General features: G+C 42.2%; 1 protein-coding gene across 3 annotated transcripts in view; it reads left to right on the top strand.

The window, feature by feature from the left end:
- The window catches only part of CTNNA3 (catenin alpha 3), a 544,923-nt gene extending 533,869 nt beyond the window's left edge, over nt 1–11,054 (top strand). For 2 of the 3 annotated variants that reach the window (XM_075717289.1, XM_075717292.1), the window contains one exon: nt 10,767–11,054. In XM_075717289.1, the coding sequence (XP_075573404.1) occupies nt 10,767–11,054 (288 nt within the window). The remainder of the gene's footprint in view (nt 1–10,766) is intronic. The other variant, XM_075717291.1, reaches the window with a different exon arrangement.
- The last annotated feature ends 993 nt before the right edge of the window (nt 11,055–12,047 follow it).

Here is a 12,047-nt window from a genome sequence, read left to right as displayed (position 1 = left end):
AGAAGCACTGCACCTAAGGAGGTACGGGTGACTGCCAGCATAGTTCAGTTTGGGAATTATGCCCATGACAACAGAGAGCATTATACATATGAAAAAGTATGTTGTAACCCACAAACACAGCTCACAGTCAGTCATTCTCTGTATCACATATTATCACCTTCTTTAGTTGTTCTTCATCTGTGGCCCCTGTGCCCTTGTCCTTGTCTGCCCTCTAACACTCCTCTGACAACCTCCCCTGGAATGTTTCTTACTTAAAATTAATACCCTGCCATATCGCTAGTGTAGGCTAAGCAGGCCAGTTTGCCTGGTGCAGTTGGAATGCTTCGGTATCCGTCCTCCGAACTGCTCTCCTCCATTAGTGGCTTTTTGGCTTGAGGCCACCTAATCCTGTAGTTGTACTCCAGTTGTGTGGACACCTGCCTTTCTCACTGCTCTGCCCCGAGCTGCAGTACCTGCATTCTAGTCAGCGGCGCAGTAATGCTCAGAGCCCCGGTGATGGCGGTTCTGAAGGGTCATGTACAGAAAAAGAGAGGAAGAGATGTGTGAATGAATCATTAGCTTCTAGTTCTTCCTTCACTGTGGTTTTGGGTTTTTTTCATTTATTACAAATTTGTTGATCAATATTTAAGTCTTCCGTGCTCCCATAAAATACTTACATTTTAAAATAATGCAGCTAGCATTGCCAATTTGTAAGCTGCACAAGTAAGAATGGTGAGGATTCAGTAAGTCTTCACTAGGTGTGATTAAACAGGAAATGGACAATTCCTTCTCTTAATTGGAATTAATTTGTGCCTCTTCAGGCACAAAATAATGGGGTAACATTTGCAGTATGCAGATTGGCAGTAATTGCATTCATTTATGTAGATAATGTGATGATTCATTTACAAGGAAAAAGTACTGCACAACGATAGGCTTGCACGTTGACAGCTTCCTTTTTTCCCAACAGTGGCTTTAAATAAAGAGAATTAGATCACAGGGCAGAAAATTAACATAACTTACATGTGAGCATTGCACTCTCTGACTTGTGCCAGGCAGTTCTGTTTTGTGCTATTTTACAGTCATTATCTTCTTGTATTTCATTTTATATTGTATTTGGCAAGGGAGAAAACGCTTTTTGGCCTTAAAAACGAAAGAGAAGTCTGGAAGAGAGTTCTCAATAGTTACAGTATCACAGAATTTGATAAATGGCATAGAAAAGATCTCTCAGGTTAGCCAGCCTTACCTGTGCACTGAAGGCTGTTTCACTCTATTTTTCCTGCAAATGTCTCATTATTTGATTTATCTTCGACTCTTCCTGTTGGTATCTCAAGAACCAGACCGACTGACACAGTGACATAAGTCCACTTTTAGCCAACTGCCAAATCTAGGTGCTTTAATACTTCTAACTTCATGCTTCAAGGCTGGATTTAAATGTCTACTTCACTTACCGAGGTGCTGCTGAGTTCCCATGCCAGTTAAATCAAAAGTTCCCCGCACGATACTGCTACGATCATCTTTCAGGTTTGAAGGCTATACTGCAGGTAAAACCCCATGGCGTCAAAGCTATAAGCTAGCACGTAGAAGAACCCAAGGTGGGGTATGTGTAAGCTGCCGCCAGGCCTTTCGCTGTCAGAGTGCCGATCCTCGGATGAGCGTACCCCAGGAAAAGCCTGTCTCAGCCAGCGTGAGGGCTGCGGCAGCTGGCAAAGCCGCTCGACGCCTGCGTTACAGCTGGAGGCTTTCGGTTACCGCTAGAGAGGAGCCACGCAGCAAGAGCTGGCGTTTCGCTGAACTCTTTCTAAAAGAGCTGCTCCTCTGGCAGGGTTGGGGATGGGGAGCAGTGCATTCCGGTTCCTTTTAGGGTTTCTGCTTGGGTTTGCTTTTTCCTCCTAAAAAGAGAAGTCAGGATGGGCAGAACGGCTTCCTAGGACTCCTGTAGGACTGAAGAACGGGAAGAGAGGGTTAAGCAGCAGGCTGGCAATCATACTGAAATAACTGGCTACAGTAACAGCCCACTTGATTTATTATAGGTAGGCAGTTTGTTCTGCTGACTTCAGTACCGCTGTCTTGCTTTTACTGCTGCGCGACCTTCAGTGAAAAAAAAATTCTCTTTTGCCTTGCTTTAAGGCCATAGCTGCCGTTCTGACAAAGCTGATGCCTGCGTGTGCCAGAGGCACAGCTGCTGCTCCTTGTTCAGCCCGTTTGTTTCTCCTTGCTGCTATTTCTCCGTGTCATTGGGAACTTGTAGTTCAGCTTGTTTGAACTAATGGTGGAAGGCTACTTGTAGGGCTTTACACTAGGCATAAGATTACTTCCTATATTGCCAAAATGCTATTTCTCCATGTCATTGGGAACTTGTAGTTCAGCTTGTTTGAACTAATGGTGGAAGGCTACTTCTAGGGCTTTACACTATGCATAAAATTACTTCCTATATCGCTATTCGATTCTGAAAAATAATAAAAAGCTTACTTTCCAAAAATGGACGTTAACACCTGAGAGTTACTTTTTTTTTTTTTTTCCGCCCCCCCGAGAGTTGACAGAAATGTTTTGCTGTGGGTTTGGGGTTTGTGGGTTGTTTTTTTTTTTTTTTTAAATATGTAATAACACTGCATCTTCCACTGCTTTTGCCTACTGTAGGCCAGTAGGTGCATGTATAGGAGACTCCTGGCCTTCGGAAGCAAAGCAAGGGATATGTTTTTTCCTGTTAATTACTTACAGACAGCTCAGTTGCCATTGCTTTCTAAACTGCATCTACCGAGAAAAAGTAATTTAAAGCGGCAAGAAATGTTACTGGTAATGTGCACTACAAGACAGTTAACTTTTCCTAATAATAATTACTTTGCTAATTAGCAAAATCAGGATGTATTTTACAGTTGTTAGCCTCAGTGCATTTAAAGTATTGCACCAAGCGCTCCTTTTCTTCACAGACTAAAGCAACTGATTGAAACAGCACGGCGAGGATTTATATTAAACCATGATTCTCTTTTTCTCAAGGACCTGTTTTTTAAAACATAGTTTCCTTTCTTTAAAACCTTGTGCAAGTGAAGGCAGCAGTGCTGGGGAGGGAGGGAGCTAACCACCTGTCTAAGCATATGTTCCATTATGGTGTTTCAGGGCAACAGCTTTACAGTACTTACATAAGTTGTTTATCGTTTAACTTGGACACGGGGCCTGGTCTAATTATAGGACTCAGTTTCAGTTCTTTGAATCTTACATAGCCTGAAGCAGATTCTGGTAACGGTTAGTTGTTTAGTTCATTTGATTCAATTTCCCCGCCTGAAAAACAGGTAAACCGCAGAACAAACCCCAGTACACTTGAGGTGTATAATGTAATTACCAGATAGACAGGCAGGCATGGATAACCAGCGGAATAGACACATTTTTAGGAGAACTCGGCTCATTGAAAATAAACAGCCCCAGATTACCCACCCGAATGGTCAGGCAGATTTCCCGAGGCCAGTCCCACAAATGGGGATGAAAGCTCTCCGCTATCCCACAGGGAGAGCGTGGCAAAGCAGAGGTGGGCAAAGGCAGAGGGAACAGTTTCCAGTAATGGGAAAAAAGAATCGCAGCGGCAAGTCTCCCTTCGGCGTATTTTATATATAACCTGTACTGGGCTTGAACCCATGGTAGGTTTTAGGTATCATCTGGCAGTTAGATGAAGAAACACGGTAGTTAATGAAGTGCTTCCAACTCTTGAAGTTCTTCCTGCGCTTCCTTGAACACCTATCTTCTAGTATCACTGTTACACTAAGATCTCCATTTTCGGTAAAATGAAATTGTCACTATTCTGGGTGGGGAAAAAACTGGAACTGTAAACATCCTCAGCTCAGAAAACAGGCAGGTAACTAGTGTTAAGATCCTGGCCCAGGCCAAGGAAAGCTCTGATGGCTTCAACAGTCAGGATTTTGCGCTTAATAATTTACCTGTTTGCATTATTCTGCTACTTTTAATCTTAAGGAATTCAATCACTTTATTACATAGCAACTTTAGTGAAAGAACCATAAAATAATTCACAACAGCAAACTGCTACACATAGTAAAAAAGTGGGAAGAAAATAAAAAGCACAATGTAATAAGTACATCTTACTTTAAATGCAGCACTACTCAGAAGCTCGCTACTCTTCATAGAAACGTAACATTCATGTTATTCTCAGCAGTAGTTGTCGACTAAAAATTCCATCTTAGTCTCTCAGTATTTGCTTCTAGGAATGTATTTAAACCTAGCGGTTCGATTAAGATAAATTTTTAATAACAGACCCTCTTTCCAAAGGAATTTTAAGTTCAGACTTCGAACATTCATTAAAGAAAGAACTGTGTATTTGATATTCAATTCTTAGTTCCCACCTGTGTGAAAAATCAAAGTTTGGTTGAACTGTAAATAGGACCTGGGAGATTATAAACAGGCAATAGATAAATCTCTGCTCAAATAGTAAAACTTACTTCAGTTCCCTGCAAAAAAAAAAATCAGTGCTCACAGCAGACCAATCCAGAGTATCACAACTGAGGTTCTAGCAGACTTGCACGTTACCTATCACGAAATGTTTTGTGAGTATTGTTTTGCGAAGTCTCTTACAGCTTTATTTTACAGAAGGCAATTGTCTGCCACTTCTTGCTGTCAAAGAGACAGCGCCTGCAAATCTACGCAAACAATGTGAGGGGGAGACTGACTGACTTACATGCTTTGAGAATATGGAAATGCTGTATTTGTTTAACCGCTACAGAAGCAGCTTCTCCTGACACATGACAAGGCAAGCATTTCTTAGTACACTGAACAGAAAATACTTTGACAGAGAAAGGGTTTCTTTAAATTCTAAGTCATGATTCTCTGAATCATTCTGAATGTTAAATAAAAATAACTGACCATATCAGTTATTATATTATTAAACTTCTTATAGTAATGGATTGCTACTACTGCCAAGACATGAAATTATTTTATAAAAATGTGAAAAATACAATGCAGGTGAACAAATTGAAAATAAAGTTTCAAAATTCATTTTTTTCTGAACTCCCTTTTGTTCAGCTTTGTTGTTCAATGGAGAGTGTGCTTACTTGCACACAGGACTCATTACAGAAGAGGAATGCACGTGCTGGAGAGGAGAGAGAGTCGATTTCAACATGGGGGCTGCCAGTCTGATTTTTTGTTGGTGGCAGGCTTTGGGGTTTGTGGTTTTTTTTTTTTTTTTTTAAATTACTATCTTAAGGCCTGTATCTTCTGTGATTCACCATAATAGGAAGTTACAGTGGTTATAGAATCGTTCTGTATTCCTTTTGCAATGGAAACAAAGTACTAATGCTCGCAGGACAGACAACATATTTAAATGAGGAAAGATATGGTAAGGGATGCTTTTCCTAAACCCTTTAATGAATTACTGTCTTGACTGACACAGTCAGACTGTGGAGCGTGGAGGCTGGAAGGTTGCATCTCCATGGAAAGTGCTGAAAGAGCAAAGGGGTGGGGGGGGGGCAGAGCAGTGACCCAACAGCTTTTAGTTTGGGGTTGGTTTGTTCGTTTGTTTTGCTAGTGAATCTTTATGTACCGCTTGCTACACATTGAAGAGTGTGCAGCTACATCTCTCTAAATGAAATGATCGTAAATGCTCAATGAATATTTTATCAGTCTTTCATTTATGCCAAGTTTCATTTCATCAGTTTTCCTAGATATGAGACCTTGAAGAGCCTGCTGAATGTCTGAGATAAAAGCATCCAAGTGAATACAGCCCTTGAGCACATTAGATTTATAGAAGAACAACAGATTTACACCAAACTCTATAATGTTACTGGCAGTGAAGTATAAAAACAGCTGCTCTCTAGAGACAAAAAAAAAAAGGTAAAATGTATGGCCTGATTCCTACCATCTGTAGTACCTGTTCAAGAACATCTTCTAAAAGCTTCTCCAAAATTTTGAATGCAGTTAAGAAGTACCTCCCACCCCCGCCCCCCCAATAGCGACATTTTCTGTATAGCAGCAAGAGTAGTGTGAGATGCATACAGCAGAATGAGGGGGAACGTGGACACTAAGACACTGCAAATGAGCTGGACAGCCTAAAGGGCAGAATTAAGCCCCTATATTTCATTGCCTGTGCAAAGTAAAAGAAGTAACAGCAATTGCTGCCTGTCCTGACAGACACCACCTACCCCCCCCCCCCCCCCCCCCCCCCCCCGCCACTACAGTAACCGCAGCAAACCCCCTAATTCAAACAGCCTTAGTGGTAGGCAGGTCGTCTGCTTTTCAGCGGGGAGGCACACAGCAGCTCTTTTTTTGTATTTTTGGTTCCGGTATCTGTTTCTGCAAGCCTGTTTGTATTTCAGGGCATCGTTTGTAGCGCTTGCTTAAATAATATGGCAGGTCTTCAGTTCCTCTGGCATGGCAAGGGGGCAGTGGGATTGTGGCGCTCCAGTTTGGTACAGTTGTACAATTGGGTTTATAATTCAGTGTTCAGATTTTTAGCATTTAAAATGCCGGAGTTGCTAGGTGTCCACACCCCAGAGCTTGCATCAAACGGCAAGGCTAACATGCCATGTACTGGTTTGTAATTACCACCTCATCAAAATGAGAACCTGTGAAGTTTATTTATTATTTGTTTATAGTAGATAGATATTGTAGTTTAAGGAATAAAAATACCATTTTCTTGATCACAACGGTGCGGTGAAGCAGCTGTGGACTGTGCCACAGCCATTTTGTGACAGGAACTACAGGTGCCAGAATGAGGTGATAACAAACTGTGCAGTTTCTACAGAAGAGCAAAGGCAAGGAAGTTGTAATGGTCTCCTGAAAGGGCTCCCCTTCATTATCCATATAAATATGGATATAAATATCCATATAAATATCCAGTATAAACTGGAGTCACAGTAAAAACTGAATGAAGTTTTGGGACAACCTTCTGTCCTGCCTGGATGCTGCTACCAGTTCCTTCTAGAAGCTTTTTCCCTTCCATGCGAACAGAGTTATTTATTTTCTGTGCGCTCCCAGAGCAGCAGTCACTAGCCCTGCCACTGACCCCCAGGCCAGCTCGCTGCCCAGCCTGCCAGCATGGCTCTAACTCCAGGCAGCTTTAAACAAGTGGAAGGCTTATGGGCACTGAAGTCACTGAGAAACTTCAGAAAAAAACACCTGCCTGTTAAGCCCATACACCACAAACGAAACTATCATTTCTTTTGCCCCCTCTGGCGCACAGCAGCTTCATAGTGATGTTACTACACAGCCAACGCTAGAAAAGTGCGTGCGTATGATGCCACCAATAGTGACCATGGGGGGGGGGGGGGAAGATGTTCAAAGGTCTTAAGAAGGTGTCAAGCTCATGGTGTCATCAGCTGGTCTAGAAAATAACATAGTTAAAGTTTTGTGTGTGTATAATTAATCCTCCAGTTAGCATGAAAGAAAAAAGTTCATATGAAACACCGTCTCCCTCTTCTTCTGTTCCTTCTAACCACAGAATCTGTATTGTGACAGTATTCAGCGGTTTGAAATTCAGACAGGATGTCAGTTCACCTGCCAGTGAGCGAATGCTACAGCAGTAGTCGACCTCCCTAGAAAAAGGGCTACGCTGGGGACCGAGGATGTATCAGGAGTGTCATGCCAAGGCCTCCGAGCCGAACACTTACTGACAGCCTGAAGTTTACAGAATGTTTGGTTTAAAAGCAGCATTTGAAATAAGCTTTAGGCTTGGAGGTCACCATGTGCTTTGAACTTCGCTTCAAATCGTATCACAAAACCGCTGTTGTACTGCTAAACCTCGCAGAGTGGCTAGGCAGCCTGCTTCCCTGAAGTTAACAGCCCCAAATATACCCACCAGCTTACGTTAAAATACTGCCGTGCAAAGATTACATGACTATTAGAAACTGGAAATCCTTTCTAAAAAGCTCACATGCTGCAGCAGGGAATGAACTTCAGAGGAGGCCAGCTGGTAAATTTTACACCTTTTCTTGGCATATAGAGATAATTTCAGTTTCCCATCACACATGTGTGCGTTCAACCAGCCCTCTTAGTATTTTAACTTTGGGGGGGGGGGGGGGGGGGGCAGGCAGGAGGAGATTGGTAAGGGGTTTTTTGGCACTTCCAGAGAGAAGCAGTAAATGTGATACTAACTGGAGGCTTTTTCTGCCAGCTCAGAGGAGTTGCCAAAAAAGCAACTAAATCCAGCCCCTTGGCTGCATTTTTACTATTGCCTTATTTGCATTTGTGTGTTTGTGTATAAAGCGTTAGACAATCGACATGAATACAGACGATACCACACGCCTCTCACCTGATCAGTTCATTTCAGGTGGCAAAGGGGGGAAGACCTTGGCACTTCCCTAACAACTCGGTTTGCAAATCTGCATATTGCAAAAGACTCTGGTTGGGCTGGGTAACAAAGCTGAAGAGCATTCTCCCACTAAAACCAACGACCCTTTTAGAGAACTGACTTCATCGCTTTTACAGAAGACAAATGTTTCAGCAAAGAGGCTATTTAGAAGTTGAAATGCAGGCTCTCCAGTTATATAGAGCAATCCTAGTATTTTTACATCCAAACCATAGCGGGCTTCCTCAGCGTTAGCAAACACACAAGTGACAAATATTCGTGAAAAACGCGCTTCGAGTATGTAAGCATGTGTGCACGGTCTTACGTTCTGTATGCGCACGCATACTCTCTAGAAAGCAGACCATCTTGCATTTGACGTTTATATATGGTTCTAAAACCAGTACTGTTCTTACCCTGGCACACTGACGTAAATTTGACTTTTAACACTTCTCTTCCCTGCTTTGGGGAGAACATCACAAAATGACAGGTAGAATGTATTTATTTCTTTAAATAGCATTTATAATAGCAAATATTTGTAAATAAATAATAACTTAAGTATTAAATGCTAAAAGAAAATAAAAAATATGTAAAGCAGGGCTTTCTTAAAGGTATTCAGACTGGAGATTCCTTTCCAAATGGAAATTGGCAGCCTTGTAATTAAATAGGAGCGTGTGGTCTTCTGTGAAGATAAAAAGCCGCTCATTTATTCAGACAGATACAGATTTATGCCCTATATTTGTCCCTAGCAGTTCTTCACTGCACTGTGACCACAGCAAAGGTACCTAAAGTTGAAGGGGGAAGACAGCCTTAAGCAAATAAATCCAAAAGAAACTTAATGGTACAAAAAGTACTGTGCTCAAAATACAGCATTATTCAGTTGTTAGCCAACCCTGTCAATAAAAGGGTTTCCATACGACCAGAAATAAAATTGTGAACATTTTGCCTAAAATGGTATAACGTTTTCCTGTTTGAGTGCACCGGATGTGTGGCGGTATCTTCTGCAGTGCCCGGGGTGGCGTGCAATGCCTGACATTAGACACAGCTGTCGCAAACATACACCGAGCTCTCTGCTCGTGGCTTTTAAGACCACAAGACATGGAAAGACACCCCCATACACCACCCCCTCCACCCCAATTCCTCCCCTTCTCTGTGTGTGTTGTCCCTGTTACTTCTGAAAGGATAAGCCTAAGCCTTATCAGTCTACGTTTTGAGCACATGAGAAATGAGAAGGCGGCTTTTTCTCATTTCCAAGGGTTGAAGTAATACCGATGGCCAATTACAGGCATCGGTACTTCTGCCAGTGTTGGCCTTTTATCAAATACTTGTGCTTGTTCTTGGTTTTGTCAAGCCAAAGCCCATGAGATAGGCTTTCCCCATCAGAGTAGTAACTGTTGTGTATACAGCCTGCTTGAAATCTCTTTCTGGAGCATGTTGGACCAGATCTGTGCCTGGAGCTGGAGATTAAGATTCACTGGGGGCTTAACGCAGAATAAAATGCCTCTACTCAACACACGTCATAGGATCGTATATGCTGTTTGCACAGTGCGACTGCGCAACGTTGGTAAGTCAGCCTCTGGCTAGGCTGCCGCAGGCGTCGGGGCTGAGGAGGTGACGAAGGCAGTGAAGCATCCCCAGCGCGCTCTGCTTTCAGCCCACAGACACTGTGCAGCCTGCAGGCCTCAAGTGTGTGAAGGGAGCAGTGCCATCAGTGAGTTTGCTTGTATTACACTACAGAGCAGCACGGGAGAGCCAACTCGCTTGTTAAAGCCGTCACTTTTGTTCCAGTTAGCATTTTTAGTTCGAATTCAATGCACTGTTTCCTCTTTCCATGAATAATGATGGAAAATGCCTTTGCTTTAACACTTGTATACCTGCATAGTATGCTGTTGGAGATGGTAGTAGGTGATAGGGGTGGGTTTGTTGCACATTCTGCCTCTTAGGTTGGCACTGCTTAAGCAGTTTGGGAGGCCGCACAGTCACTGCAATTTCTGTGTGCTGTCCCGCTTTTAATTACCCTTAAAAATCTTGGCCGCTGAGACTAGGTTCAGCAGCTCTGACAAAGCCAGCCACTTCACAGTATCCCAGCATTGCTCAGGAGCATGTGTGGGAGCCTGGAATGTGACAGGAGCAGCTGGAGACTTTGCCTAGTGCAGATAGAAAGGAAGTAATGGGTCACATTTTCATAGCTCGTCTTTGAGGTGGTGTCATTACCTGTCAGTAGTAATTGCAATGAGACCCTACAGACAAGCACCATGAAGTCACATTTAAAAAAAGAAAACAACAAACATCATCTACATAAGCATTTGTATTCCGCCAGCACACATTTCTGGATATCATTTTAAGTCTGAGCAGTGGGATGTAAATATAATGATCAAATGCACCAAGGGAAAACAAAGAAATTAGTGTTTGGTATGTTAGTCTTACTTTTTAACCGTTGTTTATTCCTCAGTACATGTGATTAAAAGCAGACCGGCTCCTAGGTTAATGTTTCTGTTTCTTATTACAGTTGGATAGCGTCACTTCACTAATTCAGGCTGCCAAAAATTTAATGAATGCTGTGGTGCAGACAGTGAAGATGTCCTACATTGCATCCACAAAGATTATCAAGATTCAGAGTCCTACTGGCCCACGACATCCTGTTGTGATGTGGAGAATGAAGGCTCCAGAGAAGAAGCCCCTAATTAAAAGGGAGAAGCCAGAAGAAATCTATGCAGCTGTCAGAAAAGGTTCTGCAAAGAAGAGAATCCATCCTGTCCAAGTCATGAGTGAATTTAGAGGCAGAGAAATAGTCTAATATTCTGCCACTTTTTGTGTTCCTCTCTTGACTTTCTGATGATTTTTCATCTTTTTCCCCACTTATTTAATTATATATGTTAATGTTTTGCTTTTCTCTCAATCTGTAAGATAACGCTTAAATTATTTGAAAATGCTCTTGGATTAATTAGCAGGACACAGTTGGAAAAAATACCCATTCTCTTGCAGTGACAAACTATCACGTCTTTACACTGGCATGTTTTCAGCAGAGCGCTTTGAGTAATACGTTACGGGACCGTGCTGTAGTTGGAAAGGAGGATGCGATGTGCCAGCCTGCCCAAAGTCATACTGCATTCGCTAGGCTTCGGCGTTCCTTCACCAGGGATGAACGTGGCCAATACTAAACTGCATGTATTTTAGGACATACAGCTTTTTAAGCGTTGTGCTATTGGGCCACATCCTTCATCAGCATCATTACATGGTGAGCAAATGAGCCGGACTGCTTGATTCTAGCTGAGAGTCTGGGCCCTCAACTTGTATCTAGATTGAAAGATCTAAAGATCTCCCCTCATCCAAGGGCCAGCCTTGGAAATGTAAGTTTGATGATGAAACACAGAAAATATTATAAAAACATGGATGTAATAATGTAATTAAAAAAGCACTGACTGCAACATAACAGTAATAATAGCTCTGTAAAAGGCCTTTTGAAACATTAACATTATTCTGTGTTCTGCTTCCCACTCTATTCTGTGAGCCCTAATAAATCTGCTGACTGTTATATTTGGAAGTTCAGATAAGTCAGAAAACTTTTAATCACTGCACAAAAAGAACAAATATGAAGTACATCATTATTCTGGGATCAGAGTGTGAAATACATACATCTTGTATCTTAAGAATGATGAGATTTTTGCAAGGTAACTGGAGTGATTTAAATTACTTATGACAGTAGAGTGCTAAATGCAGGACCGTGCTGGTAATCAACTTGCTAAATGGCTGCACTATATCTCAAAGTATGTAGTGAAGGTAAGTGCTG

This window comes from Pelecanus crispus, chromosome 10 (genome assembly GCF_030463565.1).
Source record: "Pelecanus crispus isolate bPelCri1 chromosome 10, bPelCri1.pri, whole genome shotgun sequence".
In the NCBI taxonomy this organism is placed as follows: domain Eukaryota; kingdom Metazoa; phylum Chordata; class Aves; order Pelecaniformes; family Pelecanidae; genus Pelecanus; species Pelecanus crispus.
Note: the sequence above shows the minus strand (reverse complement) of the source record. Positions and strands in the feature narration are given on the sequence as shown.